Source organism: Zeus faber (assembly GCF_960531495.2).
Source record: "Zeus faber genome assembly, chromosome: 9".
Taxonomy (NCBI): domain Eukaryota; kingdom Metazoa; phylum Chordata; class Actinopteri; order Zeiformes; family Zeidae; genus Zeus; species Zeus faber.
Genome location: NC_137197.1, coordinates 12,524,007 through 12,549,722, shown reverse-complemented (window position 1 = coordinate 12,549,722; position 25,716 = coordinate 12,524,007). Strand labels below are relative to the sequence as shown.

Sequence of the window (25,716 nt, the reverse complement as noted above, 5' to 3'; positions counted from 1 at the left end):
CCTCACAAGTTTAGTAAAACAAACACATACACACACTGATGCATATCCTGAGTTCTGCCATGGAGACCTCCCTCTCTGTAGAAAGGAAAACCACATCCTGTTGAAAACCACATTGTTCACAGAGGGCTTCTGGGGAGGCGGGGTGTGTCTGTGTGTTTTATGTCATGTGTCTGTGCATTGAACCATGCACTGATTGGTTTAGCCAACAGTGTATAGTTAGATTTCAGTTTAATGTGAGCGACATTTTTAGTCATTTCAGCAAAATGGATGATGGTGCCCACTTCCTGTTCCACTTCCTTTTCCTGTCAAGATTGCACCTTAGATCTACCCATCTACCCTACCTCACTTTCTGCTCAGAACAACTGCCTTCTTGTATTTACCACGAAATATCAACTTTTTTTTTTTTTTTTTTTTTTTTTTTTTTTTTGTAGAGACAAAGTGTGATTCCATTTTGAATTTTTGGTGTTTTTATTGTGGCATGCGTGACCATAAGGTTGACCCCTATAAAAAAGAAAAAATTTAAAAAAGATGGAAACAGTTAAATATGTTTTGTTAAATATAATTTTAGCACTCCTGCGGCTAACGGACTCAGCACAATCTCCCACGAGTACCTGAAGGGCAGCTACGCTCTGGACCTGGAGGCGGTGAAACAGGGGGCGTGCGCCCTGCCACACCTCAACAAGACGCTGGTGTCTTCCTGCAAACGCCTCAATGGGTGAGAGAGAGAGAGAGAGAGAGCGAGAGAGAGAGAGAGAATATCCTGTTGCCACTGTCGCAAACATTTAGTTACTACCAACTACACATGTGTGGTTGAACATTAGTACACAAGTGTGTGTGAATGTGAGCTCTTTTTTCACCCATCTGTTTGGCTCTGTTCCTCAAATTTTCCCATTAAGATTGTCTTTATTGGAATGTATAATGTAAACTACAAGGAAATAAAGGAAGAAATGTATTATTATTATAAATAATAATACTGTCGTTATTATTTTTATATAGTAATAATGATGACAATAACATTTCTCCCTCCCACAGGGAGGTGGATAAGGTCCTGTCCGGCCTGGAGATCCTCTCTAAAGTTTTTGACCAGCAGAGTGCCTTCATGGTCTCCAAGATGATCCAACAGGTGTGTGTCTGTGTCTGTCTGTCTGTCTGTCTGTCTGTCTGTCTGTCTGTCTGTGTGTGTGTGTGTGTGTGTGTGTGTGTGTGTGTGTGTGTGTGTGTGTGTGTGTGTGTGTGTGTGTGTGTGTGTGTGTGTGTGTGTGTGTGTGTGTGTGTGTGTGTGTGTGTGTCTTTGTTTTACTATACTTGTGAGGACCAGACTCCGAATTGAACCTGGGTCCACACTTTTGATACCAGTACAGGAATATGTGTGTGTTTGTTTGCTTGTCCCTGCTGGAGCGAAGGGCAAGGTGAGGCATTCTTGAGCTTCCTGTCGTTCCATAGGCACACAGCTAAGCCCAACAGCTGTGTCCAACACACACACACACACACACACACACGCGCACGCACACACACACGCGCGCACATACATACCGTCCCAAGCAGACAGATGATATAAACATGTAAAATTGATACTTTCAAACGTACAGTACACTTGAAGCGCACACACCCACACACACACACACACACACACACACACACACACACACACACACACACACACGTATACATCCATGCGCACACAGTCACACGTATTAGATCACACTCGTCCGTACGTGCACACACACAGTCATGGTGCCTCTGAGGGCCGCGGGGCCCAAAGGAAATGGCTCTTTTGTCTCCAGCAGACAGCTGAGCCACACAGTCATATTCACGTGTGTTCTACTGTACTTACGTACATTTTGCATCGGTGCGTGTGTACGCTGCATTGTTATTTGTGTTTTAATCACGTCCTTGTTTGTCACAGGCTGTCCCTTCTGGAATAGTTTTCTTTCCTTCTTTTCTTTTTGTTGAATCCTTCTTCTCGTTTTTGTTTTACCTCTGGGTGTGCAACAGTCTGTGAATCTGGGCGGGGATCAGGAACTGGAGAACCTCGTGACCAAACTGGCCATTCTCAAAGACCTGCTCTCCTCCATAGAGAAGAAGGTGAACCCCCGCTCCCTCGCTCTTTCCAGTCACACGTGGAAATGTCTTCTCTATCTCTCTCTGTCGCTTTTCTAGCCACTTCTTCCTTGTTAAAAAACACTGACACTGTTTAAATTCAAATGAGTCACCAGCCCAGTATGCAAATGAATTTCAGTGGTTCAATGGTAATGTCATAGAATACCAAGTATGGACTTTCTCTTCATGTATTGATCCTGAACTTCCCTCCTGGGGATCAATAAAGCGTCTCTGTATCTCTTTATCGTACAGTACCTGATATGTCATCAGCTTTACCAATGCAGTAAACCCTTATCATCTGCTTTATCAAACAACTGCTTGAGGGCCATTTGGCAAAAAGGAAAAAAAGATGTCTGGTATAAAAATAGATAAGTCCTGGTGTGGGGTGTTTAGCCTGTTGGGAAGGAAATGGTGCGCATGTGCGCGCGCGCACACACACACACACACACACACACACACACACACACACACACACACACACACACACACACACACACACACACACACACACACACACACACACACACACACACTCCTCCTTGGCTATGCTCACAGTATCTCACATACAGGAAGTGGGATATTGTTTCCCTGTGTAGACCAAGGAACTGGAACTCAAACAAAGTGTGGATCTTCTGTATGTTGCCTCTCTCTCTCTCCCTCTCTCCCTCTGCCTTTTCTCCTATGTGGTTCACAATGTTTTTTTAACTTTCATTTTTAATTTTTGATATTATTATGGTTAGTATATTATTATTATGATGAATACGTGTTTATTAATGAATTGCTTTGTTCATTGAATTGTCGTCCAGCCCAGTGTGTTAAATAAAGGTGTTTAAAAAAACTCTCTCTCCCTCCACTCACCTATATCTTTATTTTTCTTCTTTCCCTATTGCCAATCTCTGCTGCTCTCTAACTCTATCCTTTATTTCTTTGTGGTCTCTGTGTCGACCTTTCTGTTTTTATTCGTTTATTTGTTTGTTTTGTTTTCTTATTTCCTCATCAGGCTCTGAAAGCTCTCCAGGATATGAGTTTGTCCTCCCCTTGCTCTCCACCTCCTCTCTCAACGCGTCACAGCAAAGCCATCCCCGTGCAGGCATTTGAGGTGCGCGCGCACACACACACACACACACACACACACACACACACACACACACACACACACACACACACACATACACATACACATACACATACACATACACACACACACACACACACACACACACAGGGTCTGTTACGGAGTGATGGTGGCTTATCTTTTTCTTTTGTGCTGCAAACACACACACACACTACCAACGCTCTCTAGCAGCATGATTTCCATTCTGTCCCTTTCTGCTGCTTTGAATAAGTGTGATCTCATCGGGATTCCTACCAGGTCCTTGAGATATTTGAAGTCCTTGAAAAAAACACGGTCATTGAAAACCGGTGATATTACCCCAGGTTTTGTTTTACAAATCGCAACGTAAAAAAAAAAAAATCCAGAATTACTTTTAAGACATAGCTTATGCCGGGGAAATGTAAATTTAATCTAGCATGGTTGGAAATAGACACTTTTAATAGTAGATGACAATGCAATATTATATATATGTTGATTATATTGGCTATGTTTGGTTTGTGGAAAGTCCTTCAAAATGCTTTAAAGAGTACTTAAAACTCCTTGAATATGCCAAAATGATATGTTTATGTGAACCAATGTTATGTGAAGTCAAGTTTATTTATGTAGCCGTTAATCACAATACAGTCTCAAAGGGCCCACATTTCACAGAGAAATCAAGGGTATCCCAGAGTCTGAACCCTCATCCGGGCCAGGAACAACTCCCAGAACACCCTCATGATACGCAAAACAAACAACAATAAAGTTCTCCCGTCAGTGACCTCACCAGCAATTTGTAGGGAAAAAAAAACAAACAAAAAACCTTTTAACAGAGGTTTCTTTCTGACCCTGGCCTGCTCTCTGGTGACGTGTATTTCCTTTTAAATGAACCCTTTTGAAGAGGAGTTCAGCAAATTGAATGCAGTGCAAAAGGTCACTGGATGAGAGGCCAATGGATTCTGATTCCCTCTCCTTCGGCCTTCCCGGGACGCGCCGCAGATTTTGCTGAGTCATGTGAGAAGAGCTAAGGTCCAGGAAGCCTTTTTGCCACAAAGGAGACGCTTATTTTCAACAGAGCGCGTTCCCGTGTGTCTCGGTGTGTCGACCGGTTGCCAACGGAAAGATCCGAGAAATAAAAACGCGTCGAAGAATGTAGACGGGTCAAATATGGAGGGACGACAATCGGGGCGGGGGCGAAAAGATTGAGATGAGCAGAGAGGAAGAGGATGCTGAGTCGGAGTCAAAAGGAGAAGGAGACACCGGCGTCCGTTGTTGCGCTGTGACTTCCTTCGAGCTCCTTCTTGTTTGCACAGGAAGAGAAGTGTTGACGCAGATGAGGGACAAGATTTCAGACTTTCTAATGAGCGTCTGCATCTCTGTTTTAAAACAGAACGTATACTGTGTATTACCACACGAGAAAGAATATTACAAATAATATATTTCCCTCCTCTGTGACATGCGTTATTCGCAATCAAGCCATGCGATCACCAAGAGGCCTTTTCTGTCAAACGTCTAAAAGAAATTGATTTGGGGAGGTTACCAATTTAACATTGAACAGTTAATAGTCCGGTTGTGTGGTAAAGCAGAACAAGGCAGTGAGTGTTTTGGCAAGGCTTGCTGTGAAGCGCCCTCTGGTGATCGAATCCGGTATTGACCTACACCCAATCCAAGTTCTCTTTTACCCACTCGCGAGGCTCCCTCTCTCTCCCTCTCTCTCCCTCTCTCTCTCCCCTCTTCTCCTTCCTTTTATCGCAAATGTGCAGCAGACAGGCGGTCGTCTCGTTTGTTTGCCGTGTGTGAGTTGACTCCTTCTGTCCAATGCTCCGGTCGCAGGTGAAGCTCGATGTCTACCTGGCGGAGCTGACGAAGATCGGAAAGAGCCAGAAGCACACTCTGTCCGTGGACGTGGAGGGTGGAAGGCTGGTGGTGATGAAGAAGATGAAGGACAGCCAGGAGGACTGGACCACCTTCACGCACGACAAGAGTGAGAAACCTAGACGCATGCACGCACGCACGCGCTCACACACACACACACACACACACACACACACACACACACACACACACACACACACACATACAGCTTTCATGTACTTCTGCTTTCTAGTCTGCCGTGATTTATTGCGTTTCTCCCTCAGAAAACACTTGAGTTGCATAACTTTGGACCTAGGATTCCGAAAATTCAACATTATCGGAATTTAAGGAACATCCATATGGAAATAAATGTTAGTTAATGGGTAGAAAGGGAATCATTTTGGAGCGATACGCTGTTTGGCGTCTTTTCAACCCCTGAACTTCTGTCCGTCGCTCAATTTAACGTCCTCCATCTTGTTTCTGCCCCCTCTCTTTCTTCTTCTATCACTCTCTGGTCTCTCTCCGTTTTCCCTTACTTTATTTATTTCTCGCTCTCCCTATCTGATTTTGTGTTCATCTATATCTGTCTCTCTATCTCTCTTTTTCTCTCTCTCTCTCTCTCTCTCTCTCTCTCTCTCTCTCTCTCTCTCTCTGTATCTGCCACCCTCTCTCTCACGCTGTCTCGCTCGCTCTCCCTGCCTTTCAGTCCGTCAGCTGATCAAGTCCCAGCGGGTGCAGAATAAACTGGGCATTGTGTTCGAGAAGGAGAAGGAGAAGAGCCAGAGGAAAGACTTCATCTTCGCTAGTGCCAAGGTCTGTGCACACACACACACACACACACACACACACACACACACACACACACACACACACTACCACCCAGACGGACACGCACCGGCATTGACATTTACATGGACATAAATTTGACAATTTGTATAGATTAGTGAGCGTTTTTTACTGATAGTCAATAAAGTGTGTGTCTGTCTGTTGTGTGGGTGTGTGTGTTTCAGAAGCGAGAGGCCTTTTGCCAGCTGCTGCAGCTGATGAAGAATAAACATTCCAACCAAGATGAGCCAGACATGATTTCAATCTTCATCGGCACATGGAACATGGGTACGATGCCACACACACACACACACACACACATACACACACATACACACACACACACACTTTTCACAGTAATAATACGTCCATTGTCCTTACAGTGTTTATTACATTACATTACATTTCATTTCATTTAGCAGTTTATGCTGCTACAATGATGGTTTGGATGTTATTTTATATTCTCAAGTAAATCAAATCATCAAAAGTTATGAGAGAAATCCTTCTGAATCTCTCTCATACCCGGTGATTATCAAAGTAAAAATTTAATTTTGCAAATCCCCGTATCGAGGGGAAGTAGAAAATAAGAAAAACCATCAACGATTCAGACCTATGCCTTCAATTTGCATGCCAAGACTTCACGTTATTGACGATATTGATCAACGTTACCACCCTAAATGAACACAAATGTGTGTTAGACGAAAGCGTGATTGTAGATAAGTTATTAAAAGTAACTCTTTTGAACGTCGTTAAATCTCCTCTGCCGTATTTTTCCACAGGCTCCGTACCGGCACCCAAGTCGGTGGGCTCGTGGGTTTTATGCCGCGGGCTGGGGAAGACCCTGGACGAGATGACGGTCACCATCCCACACGACCTGTATGTGTTGGGCACGCAGGAGAACTCTGTGTGTGACCGTGAGTGGGTGGAGTCGCTACGTGCCGCCCTGAAGGAGCAGACGGAGCTGGACTACAAACCGGTGAGTGGAGGGACAGACCTGATGGGTTTACTGGGTTGAATGGTGTATAATGCTTTGTGGAGGATAGATAGGTAGATGGATATGTGGATGGATGGATGGATGGATGGATGAATGGATGGATAGATAGGTAGATGGATAGAAAGGTGGATAGATCCCCGAAGGATAATTGCAGTGTTCCAACTTACATCAAAAAACAATTAGCACTAATACTTACAAACAATAGCAAAATTAATATATATAATAATATATAAAAATATAAAAAATTATATGAAAACCTGGGGAATAAGTGAAATATACAATAAGCCTCACAGTCACCTGTTCACAATAGAATATAACAGGATAATAAAATAATTAAGGCAGTATAAACCTGATAAATTACCGGTTACGCATAAAATAAAAATATGTCAGGTTAGTGGAAATAAATCTGAAAGTTCTAAGCAGTATAAACCAGAGGAATTTAAGTAGTAAAAGAGAATACTCATAATAAACCCTGAAAACCAAAAATGAACAGTACAAAGCAAACATTCAGCTCTGTTTTAACATTAATAAAAGCATTAGTTGATATTTTCATCTGATAGACTGACCATTTTTGAATATTTTTGAAATCAGTTTTTATTTTATTACATTTTTTTGTATCTCTTCTGGATTCCTTCTTCAGCATCTGACGGACGTCCCTGACACAGCACTCATTGTTTGTGGTTTCAGATTGCGGTGCAAACGCTGTGGAACATCAAGATCGCCGTGCTGGTGAAGCCAGAGCATGAAAACCGCATCAGCCACGTGGGGGTTTCTAGTGTCAAGACTGGCATCGCCAACACACTGGGTAACACACATATACCCACACATTCAACACACTGGGTAACACATATACCCACACATTCAACACACTGGGTAACACATATACCCACACATTCAACACACTGGGTAACACACACGTACCCACACATTCAACAGACTGGGTAACACACACACCAACACATTCACTTTATTTCATAAAATTATTGTATAAAACTGTCAATTTAATTACATGACCTTTAATTTTTTGTCTTTTTACATTTTTTTATTTATATTTTTTCTGTTATTTTTTGGTTATGTTTTTTGTTTATCATTAGGTTTAGTACATATATATATTGTTAGATATTGTTAGATTATTTTTTTATTGTGTACAGTTAACTGTTAGTTTAGCGTATATTTTCCATAAATTGCCATTTTATTTTTTTCATCATTTTCTCTGTTGTATTGATATGAGCGGCTGGGAGATGTAATTTCCCTTTCGACATTGAATTTCCATGGGAATTTCCCTTCGGGGATGAATGAAGTTTCTGTCCGTCTATCTAACGTTTTCTATTGGTGGTTTCCTAGGCAACAAAGGCGCGGTGGGTGTGTCCTTCATGTTCAACGGAACGTCTTTCGGGTTCGTCAACTGTCACCTGACCTCAGGGAATGAAAAGATAGCCAGGTACGGAAGAACAACACTATGAAACACAACACTATGAAATCAATTGTGACTAAACTTTGATTGCACGACGCTTGGCCTTTTTTGACCTCTGACCCCCCCCCCCCCCCCCCCCCCCCTTGTTGCCCTGTGGTCCTCGCAGGAGGAACCAGAACTACCTGGACATCCTGCGGCTGCTGTCGCTAGGGGACAAGCAGCTCAGCTCCTTCGACATCTCACTGCGCTTCACACACCTCTTCTGGCTGGGGGACCTCAACTACCGGCTGGATATGGACATTCAGGTGGAGCCTACACACACACACACAGACACACACACACACAGACACACACACACACACAGATGAGGATGCAGGTTTTTTGGGTAGCCCTTTATCATAGTTTTCAAAGAGCCTCGCATTAGAAGGATATTTTAATGTGTGTGTGTGTGTGTGTGTGTGTAGGAGATTCTCAACTACATCAACAGGAAGGAGTTTGATCCCTTGCTGAAGGTGGATCAGCTCAACCTGGAGAGGGAGAAGAACAAGGTTTTCCTGCGTTTTGGTCAGTGAACCTCTGTCTTCCGGCTTCCTCCCGTCTTGTGACACTAAGAAATACCTGTTTGTCCAAACAACGTACTGCACCTTTTCTGAGACCAGGGGCCTTTCTAGGATTCAAAGACATCAGAGGCTCAGCCCAAGGGAGGCCTCAGTTATTTTTGGGGGGTGCTGGGTATAAGAGAGCGACTGAGAGTGTCCCCGTTATGCACCCTGCTTTTTTTTTTTTCGTTCAATGAGGAAACAGAGCAAAATAAAAAACAATGTGTAATAAAACATTTATATGTAATTTTTTAAAAAGAAAATAAAAAAAACATTGTTGAGAAGGATAGGGGCCCAACTTGCGCCCCCCTCGCTCCCTCTCCTCACCCAGCGGGCTCCATCAAGGAGAACCAGCGGGGGCAGTGGATTGAGGACTGAGGCAAAAAGGTCTGTCTCCCACCGTGCCGTACCGATGCCATATCTCCTCCACCACCTGGAGTCACCATACCCCCCCCCCCCCACCCCCGGGGGAGGTTTCTGACACGCAGGAAATCCTCTGCCTCCTTTTGTTCCCCTGGGAGGTGCATTGCCCTGAGACTCAAACAGGCGAGGTGGCTTATCCTGAGCACTGTAGAGGTATTGTCCGTCCTGACTAAGACATGCCTGCCCTCCAGACGTGGAAGGAAGCGTTTGAGAGCCAAGAACACTATCGGTAGCTGGAGGACATTTGTGTGCTCTGACCTCTGAGAGCGGAACAAGTATGATTGCTCATGCCTCCTTCTTTCGCTACCGTTTAACTGGCTGATCGGGGCCACCTGGTAGAGCCTACGGAGCGGACGGCAATGCGCTCGTAAATAAACAGTGGGGGCACCCCAGACTGACACCCCTAGCTGTTCGTTAACTGGTTGACACACTCAGACGAAGCCACCCGATGCTATCAGAGCGAACGTAAAGGAAAAAGGCGGATATCGGCGTAGAGGCAAAGCAATAACGCCGGCAGAGCCCTTAAAATTAATTTACCTTGTAGGCTCCTGGCGCGGAACCGCTCGTGTGAGCAAACTACAACAGACTGGAGCTGGCTAAGCAGCACTGTGCTGGCGGCCAGTTTATCTACCTGTGACGTAGCCTCCTCGGCTCAGCTCTCCGCTCCGCTGCTGCGTTCCCCCTGTGTGACGTGTAGGATAACCCTCGCTTGAACCGTTACACAAAGACGAGGGATACCGAAGCCCCTGTGAGGTTGCTTGTTTCCGTGCTTGCAGTCAGACTGTCGGGCTCAGCCTCCGTGGGACGAAGGATCACCGACGAGACCCCACACAGCACGACGCTGTTTTTTTTGTTGTTTTTTTTTTTTCTTTTAGGTTTAGACTGGAAGCTCCTCACAGAACGAGTAAATATATTGTTTTTTACCTGCGTCTCGTCTCACATCTGAAGGAACAGAGCCTCGGGCCCATTGTGGTTAATTAGGGGCGGCACCTGGGCCCCGGGGGTCACATGTGACTTACATGTAAAATTCACACTGCAATTCCAACTGTGCGTTCCCGATGTGGATAAATCCAGTGTGAAACACTGCCTCTGGCGGTCAATAAGAATGAAGTAGAGCATCATTTGATGTTCTTTTGGATCAAGAACATCATATTATTTTCAAGACTTAAATGCATGACAGATTAATAGATCCTGTTTTATTTTATTTTTTTTAATATATAATTTTTTGTAAAACTTTTTTATTTATTTATTTATTAGATCCGGGGCTATTAAGAGAGAGAAGTGGTATACGGGGTTCTTACCAGGTCCTTGAGGTGCTTAGGGTGCTTGGATTTCGTACTTAGAATTTTTTTTGCCAGTGAAATGTAAATGTAACCCAGCATGACATTGAAAATTGATTATATCTGTTGTGCGTAAAGTTCTTGAAAATGAAAAAAAAAAGTACTTAAAAAACCCCCCCAAAAAAAACCCCTTGAATTTCGTTCTGTGATGCCAGAATGAACGTAGAGCATGTCTTTAAAAATAGTATGTATCATTGTGCTAATGTAAGTCAATGAAGTATGTGGGTTTTTGTCATTTATTTGTTATTCATTTATGGCTCATTTTGTGTCCCTTCCCACAGTGGAAGAAGAGATCTCTTACCCACCAACTTACCGTTACGAACGTGGTTCCAGGGACACGTACGTCTGGCAGAAGCAAAAGGCCACAGGGGTGGGTGTAGAAACCACACACACACACACACACACACACACACACACACACACACACACACACACACACACACACACACAGATGACTGAAAATACTTTTTAATGGCTGTCTATGTTGTGTATTTTAACATCTTATCTTACTTCCTGATCTTAACTTGTTTTTCTTTGTTCATGTGGAAAGTAACAGATGATTCTTGACTTCCATTCTCTCCTAGGAGATGTAAAGAAATTATCCATTTGGTTGGCACCTTATTTTGTGGGATTGTGGTTTGTTATTTGTGTGTAAATTTAGTTTTCCCCCCGTGGCTCTGTTTTTCCAGATGAGGACCAACGTTCCCTCGTGGTGCGACAGGATCCTCTGGAAGTCCTACCCAGAGACACACATCGTCTGCAACTCCTATGGTGAGACCCGCTGGGCGTCATTAGTGTGTGTGTGTGTGTGTGTGTGTGTGTGTGTGTGTGTGTGTGTGTGTGTGTGTGTGTGTGTGTGTGTGTGTGTGTGTGTGTGTGTTATATCTTTTTTTTAATGCCTTTTGCAATACTCAGAGTTCAGTTGGGATTCATTTAGGGTTTAAAAGTCATATGATCAGAGTTGTGTGCCCCTTCCCACCAGGCTGTACAGACGACATTGTGACCAGCGACCACTCCCCTGTGTTCGCAACCTTCGAGGTGGGAGTGACCTCCCAGTTTGTGTCCAAGAAAGGTAGAGAACGGAGGAGGAAAGGGTCGTCACTCGCTCTCTTTCCCCCTGACACACGAGATATCTTTTTACCTTTTTCTGCTCGTCGAGCCACGAACGCCCGCAATGTGTTGTTTCCTTTTCCCATCTCCCGGGGTTTCCCCTCACAGGTCTGCCCAAGTCGTCAGAGCAGGCCTACATCGAGTTCGAGAGCATCGAGGCCATAGTGAAGACGGCGAGCCGAACCAAGTTCTTCATCGAGTTTTACTCCACGTGTCTGGAAGGTGAGGAGCACGTGGCCCCACCCGCACACACACACACACACACACACACACACACACACACACACACACAGTTTAACATTATGGTCAATGTGTGACATCGCAAAATGTCAAGTTACCACTGAAATCCAAATAAAGTGCAGATTAATAGTAAAACAAAAAGAAAAAAGTTACTGACTTAAGAAATAGATGAGGGGGACTTTATCAAGGTTAAAAACATAATATTCAAATTTAAGATATATCCAAAAACTAAGAAAATGTCACGACAATTTGGAAAAGCAAGCAGAGGCCAACAAAATTGGCGCGAGTGAGATCAAGTCAAAAGTGCAAACATGTCCCTGTGGTCCAGGATCCAGGATAATTCTTGTCTCTCTCTTTCATGCTCCTCTTCTCCCTCCTTTCCTTCCCCAGACAGTCAGTATACCACCGTGCTACACCTCCTTCTCTCCGCCTCCTCTCCTTTCTCCATCGGTTACTGTTGAATCCAACAGGAAAAAAACCCTCCGAATAACCTCCCTGCTTCTCTCCCACGTTGCATCTATCCTCCCCATCCTACCCCCACCCACCCTCCCCGTCTCCCCCTCCGCGTGTCTCCCTCCCCGCAGAGTTTAAGAAGAGCTACGAGAACGACAGCCAGAGCAGCGACAACGTCAACTTCCTCCGTGTGGGCTGGTCCAACAAGCAGCTGACCACGCTGAAGCCGCTGCTCTCTGAGATCGAGTACCTGCAGGACCAGCACCTGCTGCTGACCGTCAAGTCCCTGGACGGATACGAGTCCTACGGTGGGGACCACGCGCGGTGGAGAAAGCGCGTTCACGTATTGTCTCGTTGAATGGCGCCGGTTTAAGGCTCGGGTTCACTGTTTTTCAACCCCGGGCATTAAAGTGTTGGTTCAACATCGTTTAGAACTGTTACGCTTTAAACGATTTCCTGAAAGCTTTACTGTTGGGAGACACACCCCTCTGCTTCAGCCTCTCTGCTCTGCTTGCACCATATACACTCCAAAAGGGGGCAAACGTTTACACCTTTAAAAAATGTCGAATTCACTTTTAGCTCACCGTATAGTCTGTTTTTATAATACGCTGAAAGAAATGGACGCAAATCCTGCATTTATTGCGTTGTTTCAGGTTTTATTGACCCTGACGACCTGGTATATTTATTGAAATTTCAGGCAAACATTAAAGCCTTAGAAAAATGTAATATAAAGTTTCTCCTTTCTGAAAACGGGGGAAACTCGCAATTCAGTTATAGAGGCTGGGAACCACATTTTAATCTTGAAAAAGAATAATGCTATCCTTTAAGCTGTCAGTTGATATGGAGAATTAAAACTGAGAATTTTGATTGAAGATCGCACCCTATCCTTTGTGGTAGAGAGAGGGAGAGTGTGAAGTGAAGCACAGAGGCAGACTGAGAGAAGCTGAGTGTATATATTTACTGTGTGTGCGTGCGTGGGCGTGTTTTTTTTTTAAATCTCTACTAGGAGAGTGTGTGTTGGCCCTGAAGTCGATGATCGGCAGCACGGCGCAGCAGTTCCACACTTACCTGTCGCACCGCGGCGAGGAGACGGGAAACATCCGGGGGTCCATGAGGGTCCGAGTCCCCTCCGAGAGGATGGGGACCAGGGAGAGGCTTTACGGTAACGTAACGCGCCGCGCGTGTTCTGTAGAACGCTCGGTGAATACCATCATTTCTTACTCATTTCACCGAAGTAGTTACATTTTTGGTGTTTTGGTGTGTGGTTTTTTTGTGTCACAGAGTGGATCAGTGTGGATAAAGATGAGACCGGGGGACCAAAAGGAAAATCCACTCTTCTCCCCAGACCTGGGCACGAATATGTCAAGTCAGTATACACTTGTACTAACCTTCCCTACCCTTCCTTCCATGTGTCCTTCCTTCATTGAATTCTAAGGGGGTGTACGATAGTAACGCTTCTAAACAAGCCGGTCCTTCACATCTCCTGTGCTGTGTGTCCTTGCGTGCAGACCCTCTCTGAGTCGCAAAGCGGTCGGAGCGGAGCTGGGGAAGGTCTGCGAGGAAGTAGATCGGACCAACAAGGACGACACGGCAACAAGGTACGCGCATCCACTCCATCGCCACGGGCACACGTGTAAAAACATAAGCATGAATATCATACTTAAACAACTTTTATTATTATTTTTAAATTTTCTCTGTGCAAAAAAAACCTTCCTGATAATCCACGTCGTTCAGGTCCAAGCAGGATCCCGCAGAGGGCGATTCCTCCGTCAGTAAGAACAGCTACAACAACCCGGCCTACTACATCCTGGAGGGTGTCCCCAACCAGTCTGCCGCCGCCCTGTCAGCAGACCTCCTCCCGTCTCCTTCCTCCGCCAACCCCCCGCCGGCGAAAGCCCCTCCTCCTCCTTCGGCCGGGGCTCGAACCAAGCCGTCCTGCGGCCCCTCGGGGCCCTCTAACCCGCGCCGGCCCCCGACCAGCCACTCGGTGCGCACCATCAGCGAGGAGGCGTCTTCGGAGGAGGACGCGGGCGGCTGCGCAGGCGGCTGTGCGGCCGCGCCGCAGGGCGGAGGCAGCGGGGTGGGGGCGGTTGTGGCGGCAGCGCTGGTGGGAAGCTCGCTCAACCGGCCCCCGCCCGACTTCCCTCCTCCACCGCTCCCCAAGGGAGCCCTGGAGATGGCCGCCGAGGCCTCCTTCCCGAAGGCTCGGCCCCCCTACCCGGACCTGACCGAGGTTCGGATCCCCGCGGTCGGCGCGGGCCCTTCCTTCCCCCTGGGCGACGGCTTCAAGCGGGCGGGAGCACTGGACGACCAGTCCTGCTCCGTGCTGCAGATGGCCAAGACGCTGAGCGAGAGCGAGTTCCCCGGGCAGCCTCCGCCCCGCGCCCCCTCGGCGCCTCCGCCTCTTAGGGCGCAGGGTGTGGGCCTGGGCTTGTGCCTGGATGCCTGCCGCACGTTTCCTCCCCGGAACCCCATCCCGGAAAGCATCGCAGAGGACCTGCCTGAGGAGGTGCGCATTTCACTTTTTGACTTCATTAACTTTGGTTTTGTTGATACCAAACATCTTGGCTATTCCAAATATAGTAAAAAAATTTATGTGCATGATGCGTCATTGGTGTGTGTTCGCCTCGCAGGCGCTGTGGGGCAGCAGCAGCTCCTCCCTTTCCGTGGGGGAGTCCTCGGTGGGGGAGTGGCTGCAGAGGCTGGGGCTGGAGAGGTACGAGGAGGGGCTTCTGCACAACGGCTGGGACGACCTGGAGTTCCTCAGGTAGGCAAGCTTGAAACGTACACCGGAGCGCCACGCGCGACGCTGCCTTTGCTCTCGAGCGTTTCACAACACCTCCCTGTCACTCGTGCTCTTCCAGCGACATCACGGAGGAGGACCTGGAGGAGGCTGGCGTTCTGGACCCCGCCCACAAGCGCATGCTGCTGGAGAGCCTGAGGCAGCAGCAGAAATGACCCCAACCAGTAAAAAAGATATATATATATATATATAAATATATATATAAAAACTAGCAGCTTTCAAACTGGACTGTGCCTTCATAAGAAAAATTGCACTCTTTTTTCATTTGCAAAAAAAAAACAATATTTTTCTTATTTCCCCCCCAAATACTGTACTGTATGTAGGATGAGGTTTTATTTAAAGACTGGTTTCAGTCCTCCAGAGGGTCGCCATGACAGACGCCTCGCTGTAAACCCGGAGGGAAGATGGAGGACGGGAGGGGGGCGTTCTGGGGACGTTAAGCCCCCAAGCGGAGGTCGGATGGCGCCTGCAGACCTGATCAGACCTTCGCTCCTAAGTCACCGCGTCGTTCTGCAAACTCTCTGTGATCCGTGAGAAACTCCACCCACTTCCGTGGGGTGGAGCTGGGGAAATATTAAGAGTTTGAAGCTTAAAAAAAAAAGAGCAAAGGAGAAGCGACATGTTCGGTTTGACTCCAGCGTCTGAACTTTGGTCTGGAACGACGCTTACGCCCACTTCCTCTTCCCGCCAAGTTTGGGTCAGGGAGTTTAGGAAAGTCGACGGGCAGCTTTGGACTCCGCCCGCCTCTGGATCCGGGTTCGGCTGTGAGGTCGGTGCCACACATTTCACAGACTCTACTATTGTGGTGACACAGCTGCCCCCACTGTTCGAAGGGGGGCGAGTATTGTATGTTGTTGATATAGATTTAGTGTCTCTGCGTGTATTTATGACCTAACGTTTTGTATCGAGATAAAAGGGATTATTGCGCAAACCAACCGAACCGGAACTGTGAGTGCTGAAAGCAAATATTTCACAGTGGTACATGAGTTTTGTTTTTTTCTTTTCAAAGTAACATTTCTTTAAAATACCTATAAAGTTTAAACTTTCTCCCAACACCGACCATGTTTCCACTTTCCTTGTTTTTTCCTGTGTAGACTGACGCCATTGAACAGGTTGGCTTGTGTAAGTCCAGCCACACTCGTTTTTTTCTAATTTTTAAGTGACCCAAACAATCTTTGTATGGATTGTTAACTTACGTCATTAATGTTCAGACTCTAATTCACAATTAGAAAGCATTTCAGACACATGACTGAAATACAGTAACTTGTCAGATGGTTTCTGCAGAGCAGTGCCATTGCGGCTGTTCTCTCATCTCACCAGCAGGTGGTGCTGTTGCTATTCCAGAAACCGTGACACTACAAAAAAAAAAAAAAACTAATATAGGTCAACTGGTAGAATCAGACTTCATACAATGTCATTTATTTTTTTTTAAACTTTATTTTGTGTCTTGTGTTGTTTTGAAACGGCTGAGGTGGGAGGGGCCATTTTAGTGTATTTTTTTTATTTTTAAACAGAGGAAGGTGTTTCGTGTGGATTTTGTCCAGATTTTCAAAGATTGTTTTGTGTGTTTGTTACTACCTTCATTCTGCCCCACTGGGTGTAGCACCATCAGGTGTGTGTACTTTAAATAACACTGCTAAATCTTTACTGGTGGTTTTTAAGAGTTTCTTGTTCAGCATTTCAGGGATTTTTTTTTTTTTTTTTTTTTAACAAAAGGTTCCTTTGAATGTTTTAACGTGACCCTCGGAGCACTGGCTCTGCTCTTACCTTGAATCCTACCATGGTTTGTGTGTCTCTGGGCCGCCGTGCAGACCGCAGGGCTGGGCCAAATCACTCACAAAATCATATCTTCATTTAATTAAAATTTTCACAGCACAACAGTATGGGGCAGTATTTCAGTTTTCAATACAAAACTACCCTCAACTAAAACATCTGTGCTTTCGAATTCAAAAATTGCTGCATTGTTCGTATCTTGATTGTCTCATTTTCTATATCGCAGAAATATGCAATGGTCAGATCAACGATTTTATAAAGAATTAGAAAACAGTAAATCCGGTTTATGATATGGAAGGCTGACTGTGTTGTGTGAAAGTTGTAGCAGTGATATAAACAATCAAGATTCAAGATTCAAGATTTTTTATTTGTCACATTTATCCTATACACTGTGTATTGCCCAGCCCTACACTGCCTTGTCCTCCGTTGCATCTTGGCTGTCCATCTGCAGTGAAGGTGGATCCGTTCTGTGGCTTTTTAAATGTTCTTTTCGCTGTTTGTGTGACTTGTTCTAGCCTCGTTCTCTCCCTCCACTTCCTGTTTTATCTCCTTGTGCTGCTGCATTTAAATTCACGAGCGTATCGCTGATTCCATGTTACTTTTTTTCCCCCAAATAAAAACTAATTTTTCCTCCTTAATTTCAAAATGAATTATGTTGATTTATCCACTTCCTGTTCCGTTCATATGAACTGGTTCAAATTTGAGAATTTCAAATTTGGCAATGTGGTGTCTTCATTGATTTCTTGTTTTTCTAGTTAATATATCTCGTCTTAGGAAACACAACATAACCCAATTAAAATTACCAATACTTAAATTATAAAATAAATAAATTCTAACCATACATTTCTATTTCAATGTGTAGAAAAGCACTTATTTTTCAGATAGCAGTTACTGCTAAATAAAAATGGATATGATTCCAGCCTGTTATCTACAGAATTTAAATTGGTTGACAAAACCCTTTAATGCCAACTCCTCATAAAACTTAGTGTTCATTTTTTTATCCTGCATAAGAGTTATTTTTACATTAAATAACTGGGGGAAAACAGCCTTTACACATTAAATCAATAAACCTTTATGCAATGGGTTTGTGAGTCAGTTTGTTACTGATTTAAGCAATTTCTTTAAAGAAAAATTTTGAAGAAATTGGTATTGAGTCAAAGAAGAAACAATCCACTCAAGCAGATCAATAAACACGTGTGTGAGTAGTGCTTCCATAATGTCAATTTATTAGAATATGCAGAGTAGTGCTATAATTTATCATTCACTGGAGCTCTCCTCCATTCATTGTTTAATGGAAATACTGGACTCCAAGATAGATGCTCTGGAATGAAATACTTTTTTAGATCAATGTGGGAAAAGAAATGCTACCTATTATTTATATTACTAATTACAGAATCCATTTTCAAGTCACAAGATTTCATGTAGTCATTCAAAACAAAAGATTCCTTGGTTGGTCACTGACAAAATAAAACATTAATAAATACACTTCTTTGCATTTTAAGTACATATGCATGTTAACTCTTTAACTCTCGCGCCAGACCTGGCCCCGAGAGCTGTGGAGAAGGAAAAACAAAAAAAAAAGGAATTTCACAAATAACATTTCCTAGGCAATCGAGAGTGGAAATAATTGCTATTTTCAAAAATGTCAGGGATTAACGGCGGGAACAAAAGCACGGGCGGAGCAGTCGAATGTCAGAGGTCGGAGAACTTAACTCAACTATTCGTCGTCCACCTCCACCCCGCGCGTCGCCATCCCCGGCACGGGGGGGGGGGGGGGGAAACATTTTGGAAACCTCCCCCACCCCCATAACCATAGCGAGCAGCACCGAGTGTGAGGAGCCGTGGCTGAAGAGCGGGCCGCGGGCGGCCGCCCACCCGGGGGGTGGAGGACGCGACCGCGGATGCGATGGAGCCGTCGGGACCGGGCGGAGGGGATGGGATGGATGGATAAGAGTGGAGTTGATGTGTTGGTGTTTGAGGGAGGGGGTGGTGGGGTTGAATGGGGGTGAACGGGACTTGATACAGTTGAGGCCAGGAGGGGGGGGGGGGGGAGGGAGGACATAGAAAGGGGGAAGAGAGGGACCAATTTGGGGAGGGGTCCGGTCTGGATGGGGACCACCTAATTGGATTTGCGGGTGCCCTGTTCAGACCAGGAAGGGGGACCCTTCTGTTTGGGTTGGTGTGTGGTGTGTGTTGTGTGTGTTGGGGGGTTTGGGTGTGTGTGTGTGTGTGTGTGGGAGAGGGGGGGGGGGGAGTTGGTGGTCCTCCTGGGGTGTCTCTCCTTCGGGGGCTTTAGCAGGAAGTTGTGCTTGCTGGTAACAGTTTGGGGTTTGTTTCCCCCACGGGAGACTGGGGCCTTGTGTTCAGCGACCTGCTGCTCTGTGTTGTGTTACGGGGCGGGGACGGGGGGGGGGGGGGGAGGCGTCGTAGGGAACAGATTGGGGCCGCGTCCCGGCGTTCCCGTTGTTTTTTGCGCATGCACGTCGCCGTCGACCGGGGGAAATCCGCCTCGGGGAGGGGCGGGAAACGCGGCGGCGTGAGTCCCTTCTGGAACCACTCGGGAGTTCGAGTTTTTGTTTTTTTGTTGTCGGGTTCCTCGAATGAATTATTTATACACTTCATCAGGGTGGACAGAGCCGTGGCTGAAGGTGCGACTGTTCGGGTGGCGGGGAGGGGGAATGCGGGAGGCGTGATAACGGCCGCTGAAGTTTTTGGGCGGCGGGCGCCACGTGCGCAGCGCGTTTTCGCCTGTTAAATCCCCTCGACCGCTCGGGCAGTGTTCTGCGCACGCGTGGCCTTTGATTCTTCCGGGACCCTCGCGGTCAATCTTTTGGAGACACGGAAGCGGTGACTCCCCTGAACTACAGCATATAACAGTGTGTTCAGGGCGTGTCCCGAACCCCCCCCCCCCCACCCCACCCCCAACCCCACGAGAGGTTCTTATAAACACTGAATGTCTCTCTCTCTCTCTCTCTCTCTCTCGTGCTCTCTCCCCCTCTCTCATTGCCTCTATCTCTCTCTCTCTCTCTCTCTCTCTCTCTCTCTCTCTCTCTCTCTCTCTCTCTCTCTCTCTCTCTCTGTGCTTCAGAACAGGTTGGTCTTCAGGGTGGGGTTGGGTTTTCTGTGGAAGGAGGTGAGCACCCCGGCGAACGGCCCGGTCATACTGTCCGCCGGCTGCCAGGCTTTGAGAATCTCCTGCGTCTGGGCGGCGGGCTGACCCATGGCCTGGTTCGAGGGCCCCAGACTGGGCCAACTGGGCGGCTTCAGCCCCTGGAGCACGGGGGAGCCGGAAGCGTTTGCGTAGCCGTTGTTGGGGGCGGGCGCCGGGCTGGGGCTCAGGCTGGCGGGGCTGCCCATGTTGCCGTTGGCCGAGCCGGGCAGCGAGGCGGTGCTGTCGGGGGTGGGGCTGCAGGTGGACTCCTTGGACTCGTCGTCGTCCGAGGAGGACCTCTGGTCGCCGGCCTTCTTCCCCGCGGGGCCGCCGCCGTTGCTCCCGGCGCCGCCGCCGCCGGAGCTGTTGGCGCTGGACTTGGCGTTGGCCGCCCGCTCCTGCTTGCGGAACTTGGCGCGCCTGTTCTGAAACCAGACCTGTGGGGCGAGGGCGCGTCGTTATGCAGTCGCAGACGCGGGCCGGGCGGAGTCGGCGGCCTGTTCCGCCCTCGCGTGAGGGCGGAACAGGCCGCCGCTGGGTTTTCGAATGTATGACTGCCGTGGACATTTCGGCCACAATAATAGCCTTGGATTCCACTCGAAATGTGATATTTCAAACAGAATCCCCAGGCCGTTTTTTAATCGCTGTGTAACATTATTGTAATTTCTACATACTAATATTTGATGCACATGATGTCCATCAACGTGCAAATGGTGTATCGGCGTGGCGCTCACCTGCACACGCGCCTCGGTGAGATCGATCTTGAGCGCCAGCTCCTCGCGCGTGTAGATGTCGGGGTAGTGGGTCTCCGCGAACACGCGCTCGAGCTCCTTCAGCTGGGAGCTCGTGAAGGTCGTTCTGATGCGACGCTGCTTCCGCTTCTCGTTCAAACCGGAAGGGTCGGAGAAGAACTTGTAGGGAACTGGCGGGAGACGGAGACGGAGACGGGGGGTTGAATTCATACCGATCGTGGAAATAAATGTGCGACCGACATCGATATATTATGGATATAAATTCGAGGAGCTGTTTGTGAGTCATTTGTCAGAGAGGTGTGACTGACAGAAGGACGTTTGTATGTTTTTGGGGGTTCGGAACGAAGGTCGCGGCGCCCTTTATTTCAAATAAATGACTGCATTTATTTAATCCGAGTAAACGCCTGTTCTGAATACGGGAGAGAAAAATAAAATCAAACATTTGAAGAACATCTTATTTGTTTCAGATGGAAACACACTTTAAGAAAGCGATCGGACGGATTGGTGTAAACGTTCACTTGCTTTGATTCAGGCGGTTAAAAAGGCCAATTCCCCAATGTGCTGCTTCGCTGGCCCGTTCTCCGTGAATATATTCTGTCCGATTCAAAACCGAAATAAAACGGTAAAACTGTCTTATATTATTTGTCATGCATTATAGTAAAGCACGTCTAATTAGAATGGCCGACACTCCAATATGGAACTTAGATTTGTGTTTTATCCCCCTCTGTATTTCAACTATTACGACTCATTTCGATTTTTCGGAGCAAAGAAGAAGCAAATCGTCCTGAAGTAAAATGCAATAGAGGCAGCGCTTCACCTTCAAAATGTTTAATTTTTGGTTTTAATTTGGCCTAATATAGTCCTTTAAATTGACAGCTAATATAGTGGATGGTTGGGGGATATCATATTTATTTAAAATGCATATTAATTCGATTTAAATACATTTAATTTAATTACTGCATCTCCTGAAAATAATGAATAAAGAATCCCAAATCAAGACAGCGTTGTAGGCCTTATCTCTGAAAATAGGAAATCAAAATTTGATCCCAAAACAAAATAGCAGATCAGATGAATGGGCTGAATTGTAATAAACAAAATTGCAAACGAGATTTTTTTTGTCAACCTGGACACGTAAAGACTATTCGTCAAGCCAAGAAAATAAAGGACAATCCATGGATACAACTGCAACATTTGCCTTTAGGTTTGGTCAGCTATATTTTTATAATAATAATAATAATAATCATCATCATACTACTACTACTACTACTACTACTAATAATAATAATAATAATAATAACAATAATAATAATAATAATAATAATAATAATTATTATTATTATTATTATTATTGTTATTATTATTATTATTATTATTGTTGTTATTATTATTATTATCATCATCATTATCATTATCATTATTATTATTATTATAAATACAACTATATTGCCAGGGGCGAATCGAAATATGCCTTATTAAATGAAGGTTAATTGAATTCTGACCACATTACGGAGCGAGTCGAGTCGAGAACAATAGGACATGATATAATATAATAGAATATATCATGCTAGAATAATAATACCAGAGTATTATAGGATATAACAGGTCATAATGGAATAGAACATACCACAGAATAGAAGAATAGAATAGAATACAGCATGATCGAATAGAACAGGGTCTTATAGAACAGGGTCTAATAGAATATAACAGTGCATAATGGAATAGAGCATACACAGAATAGAATGCGGCATGATAGAATACAACAAATACAATAGGACAAATATAGGAAGGAAACGAATAGAATAACACAGGATAGAAACAGAATACGGAATAGAAAATTGTCCATGATAGAATACAATGTGATAGAAATAGGTGCCTCTACCTGTGGAGTAGGGTGTGGGCTGGTGCTCCCGCAGGGCTCCCAGGGTGCAGCTGGCCGTGCTGAGGGGCGTGCAGCCCGGGTTGGAGAAGGGTCCGCTGCGGATGGGGTTGTACTGGAAGGAGCTGGCCTGGCTGCAGGAGCTGAAGTCCGCATAGGCCGAGGCTTCCATGGCCGCCATGCAGGAGTCGTAGGAGTTCAGATAGGAGTAATCCATTTTATACATGGAGGTCAGCAATAAGAAGACCCGGAACACTGTGGTTCTTGCTCAGGACGGAACAGGTGTCAGGATATCGGGGTGTTTTCCTTCAATGTGTGTATCTGTGTGGATGAGTCTGCTTTGGGTGACAAATTCTCCAAGAACTACCGGTGTCAGTCCCAAAGTCACCGTCCCCCCTTTTTTGCTGTCCTGTTTTTTTTTTTTTTTTTTGGGCGGCGCTGTCAGATAGTTTCCAGTTGCGTGATAAAAAACATCCCAATGATCCGCCCTGTTCTAAGTCAGTCTGCTGGTACCGGTGGTTGTTTTCATTTTCCTCTGTGTCCAGGTCTCCTCCGGTCCGCTGTTTCCCCCTGCTCGGTGTGACACGCACTGTGCTGCCGGTGCTGCTTATAATAAACTTGGCTCGGGCAGACAATGGCGAGGCGGTGGTCTGTTTCCATCACAAAGCCTCCACAGTCCATTGGGGGACGCGCACTGCCCCCTCCCGACGCGCGCACCGCCCACACCGTGCGCTGCAGGCGGCGGTGGCGGTGCTGCCCCCAACTACACCACCATCCACCGTGTTGATGAACGCAGAATAACAGCTTCACTACGCAAACATTGTGTTGTAGGTTTAGGACGTTTTTAGGTTTATTGCGTGTTGTCATTTTTTTCCATTTGTATTACTTGATTTATTCTTCTATCTGTCTATCTATCTATCTATCTGTCTGTCTGTCTGTCTGTCTGTCTGTCTGTCTGTCTGTCTGTCTATCTGTCTATCTATCTGTCTGTCTGTCTGTCTATCTATCTATCTATCTATCTATCTATCTATCTATCTATCTATCTGTCTGTCTGTCTGTCTGTCTGTCTGTCTGTCTGTCTGTCTGTCTGTCCGTCTATCTATCTATCCGTCTGTCTGTCTGTCTGTCTGTCTGTCTGTCTGTCTGTCTGTCTGTCTATCTATCTATCTATCTGTCTATCTGTCTATCTGTCTATCTGTCTATCTATCTTCCTGTTTATATAGGTTTATATAGGTATTTATCTCAATGAACACATACTAAGGATCTCAACATGTGCATGTGATAATGTTGTCCTTGATGTTCTAAATGAATAAAGGCGCAAAAGGACGAGTGCGACCGTGCAAACAGCTTCCACCGCAGCGCCACATTTCAGCACAGTCCTTACCGAGGGGGAAGCTCCAGACGTGACGGTGATTCCTGAGATTAAAAGCTTGATTTGATCGCTATCAGTTTTATGGAGACGTCAGTGTGATTTAGGAGGAGGGGGGAACGGCTGCAAAATAATAAAATAAAAAAAATAAAAAATAAAAAAAACAGCACCTCCGACCAGTGAGCACGGAGCGACAGGCTCACCATAAACGCATTGCCGCTCCTGCAATTGGTTTAGGTTTATTGTGCAGTGTCATACAAAGTGATATAAGTCACATCACACGCACGAACTGAACTCACACCAGAAACCAGGAGGAGGAGGAGGAGGAGGAGGAGGAGCGGGAAAACAGCTCAGGTGCACACATCTTGAGACATTTCACCAGCCTTGCGGGTTTGTTTGGGTTTTTTTTTTTTTTTTGAAAAATTAAATTAAAATCAAAATGCTTTTTTTTGTTGGTGGAAGAAGAGCTTAAAATGTTCTTATCTCGGCTTGACCCGCCCGGAGGCAACAGCACATGGCGATGACGCTTCAATGACATTGCGCAGTCACGCACGCACGCACGCGTTCACACACGCACACTACGCAAAATGAGGCGGAAAAAAAAAACACTTGGGGTCCAGGATGCACACGCCTTGTCGTTTCCGAACCCGAATCAGAATCTTATTTATTTTACCAATTACATTTTCATACAAGGGTTTTTTTTTCCCCCGTATGTTGGATGCAGATACAAATATAGATATTAAGTACTGGAATACATTGAAAATACCCCCATTTGTGCTGAAGTCCTTGAAAAAAACAAACCGTGATAATGGAAAACCTGTGGCGCTCCTCCTGGTTGTGTTTATTCAAGTTGTTACATAATCCGGAATCATTTTTACGACACAGACCATGCCGGGGAAATGTAAATCTAACCCCGCCCTGACATTGAACATTTATTATATGTGTGTTGCATGAAGTTCTTGAAAATGAAAAAGAAAAATGTGCTTAAAAAAAACTTGAAAGTCCTTGAATTTCATGCCAGAATAAACGGAGAGCATGTCTTTAAAAAGAATGAATGTATCGTCGTGTTAATGTAAGTCAATACAGCATGTGCGTTTTTTTTTATCACTTATTTTAAATTAATTTATGGCTCATAATGGCGCATCGTAAACAGCTATGGCGTTACTTCGGTCCATGAAGACGGTTAATAATCACATCAGTTTAAAGTGTTGCAGTGTGTGTTGCGCCTCGGGCCGGAATGCACCTGTCCTTGTTATTGTAGATCTACGATGAATCATCGTTAAATGTTATCTCCACAAAGTCATGCTGTGGTCCTACCAAGTCTTTTTTTTTTTTTGCACTTTTATTGTTTAATGTCCTGTAATGAAATATTTAAGCTGCGAGCAAGGGTTTTTTTTTGCAAGTTATTTTTGTTGGTGTACTTATGGAATACGTTCATTAGGGTATAGGATTTAGTGCACGCACTCACACACACACACACACACACACACACACACACACACACACACACACACACACACACACACACACACACGTAGGCACGCACACGC

The 25,716-nt window shown here is 45.7% G+C and overlaps 2 protein-coding genes across 3 annotated transcripts in view; one reads left to right on the top strand and one right to left on the bottom strand.

The window, feature by feature from the left end:
* The window catches only part of inppl1a (inositol polyphosphate phosphatase-like 1a), a 31,231-nt gene extending 13,575 nt beyond the window's left edge, over positions 1-17,656 (top strand). Inside the window, exons 5-27 of the mRNA XM_080007443.1 lie at positions 569-715; positions 1,033-1,123; positions 1,996-2,085; positions 3,101-3,199; positions 5,024-5,174; positions 5,751-5,857; positions 6,055-6,157; positions 6,649-6,845; positions 7,551-7,668; positions 8,208-8,304; positions 8,444-8,582; positions 8,742-8,841; positions 10,921-11,009; positions 11,329-11,410; positions 11,622-11,711; positions 11,858-11,971; positions 12,574-12,750; positions 13,449-13,604; positions 13,724-13,808; positions 13,951-14,040; positions 14,177-14,951; positions 15,076-15,209; positions 15,307-17,656. Of these exons, the coding sequence (XP_079863569.1) occupies positions 569-715; positions 1,033-1,123; positions 1,996-2,085; positions 3,101-3,199; positions 5,024-5,174; positions 5,751-5,857; positions 6,055-6,157; positions 6,649-6,845; positions 7,551-7,668; positions 8,208-8,304; positions 8,444-8,582; positions 8,742-8,841; positions 10,921-11,009; positions 11,329-11,410; positions 11,622-11,711; positions 11,858-11,971; positions 12,574-12,750; positions 13,449-13,604; positions 13,724-13,808; positions 13,951-14,040; positions 14,177-14,951; positions 15,076-15,209; positions 15,307-15,400 (3,325 nt within the window). The 3' untranslated portion in view covers positions 15,401-17,656. The remainder of the gene's footprint in view (positions 1-568; positions 716-1,032; positions 1,124-1,995; positions 2,086-3,100; positions 3,200-5,023; positions 5,175-5,750; positions 5,858-6,054; positions 6,158-6,648; positions 6,846-7,550; positions 7,669-8,207; positions 8,305-8,443; positions 8,583-8,741; positions 8,842-10,920; positions 11,010-11,328; positions 11,411-11,621; positions 11,712-11,857; positions 11,972-12,573; positions 12,751-13,448; positions 13,605-13,723; positions 13,809-13,950; positions 14,041-14,176; positions 14,952-15,075; positions 15,210-15,306) is intronic.
* A 2,446-nt stretch (positions 17,657-20,102) lies between these two features.
* phox2a (paired like homeobox 2A) lies at positions 20,103-23,023 on the bottom strand (the record flags this gene model as incomplete). 2 transcript variants are annotated; one of them, XM_080007459.1, is made up of 3 exons in its annotated part: positions 20,103-20,606; positions 20,859-21,091; positions 22,801-23,023. In XM_080007459.1, 3 exons carry the CDS (start codon positions 23,021-23,023, stop codon positions 20,103-20,105), a joined length of 960 nt encoding a protein of 319 aa, XP_079863585.1. The 2 variants fall into 2 exon arrangements, with proteins under 2 accessions (XP_079863585.1, XP_079863586.1); XM_080007460.1 differs by having other exon boundaries at positions 20,904-21,091.
* Positions 23,024-25,716: the final 2,693 nt, after the last annotated feature.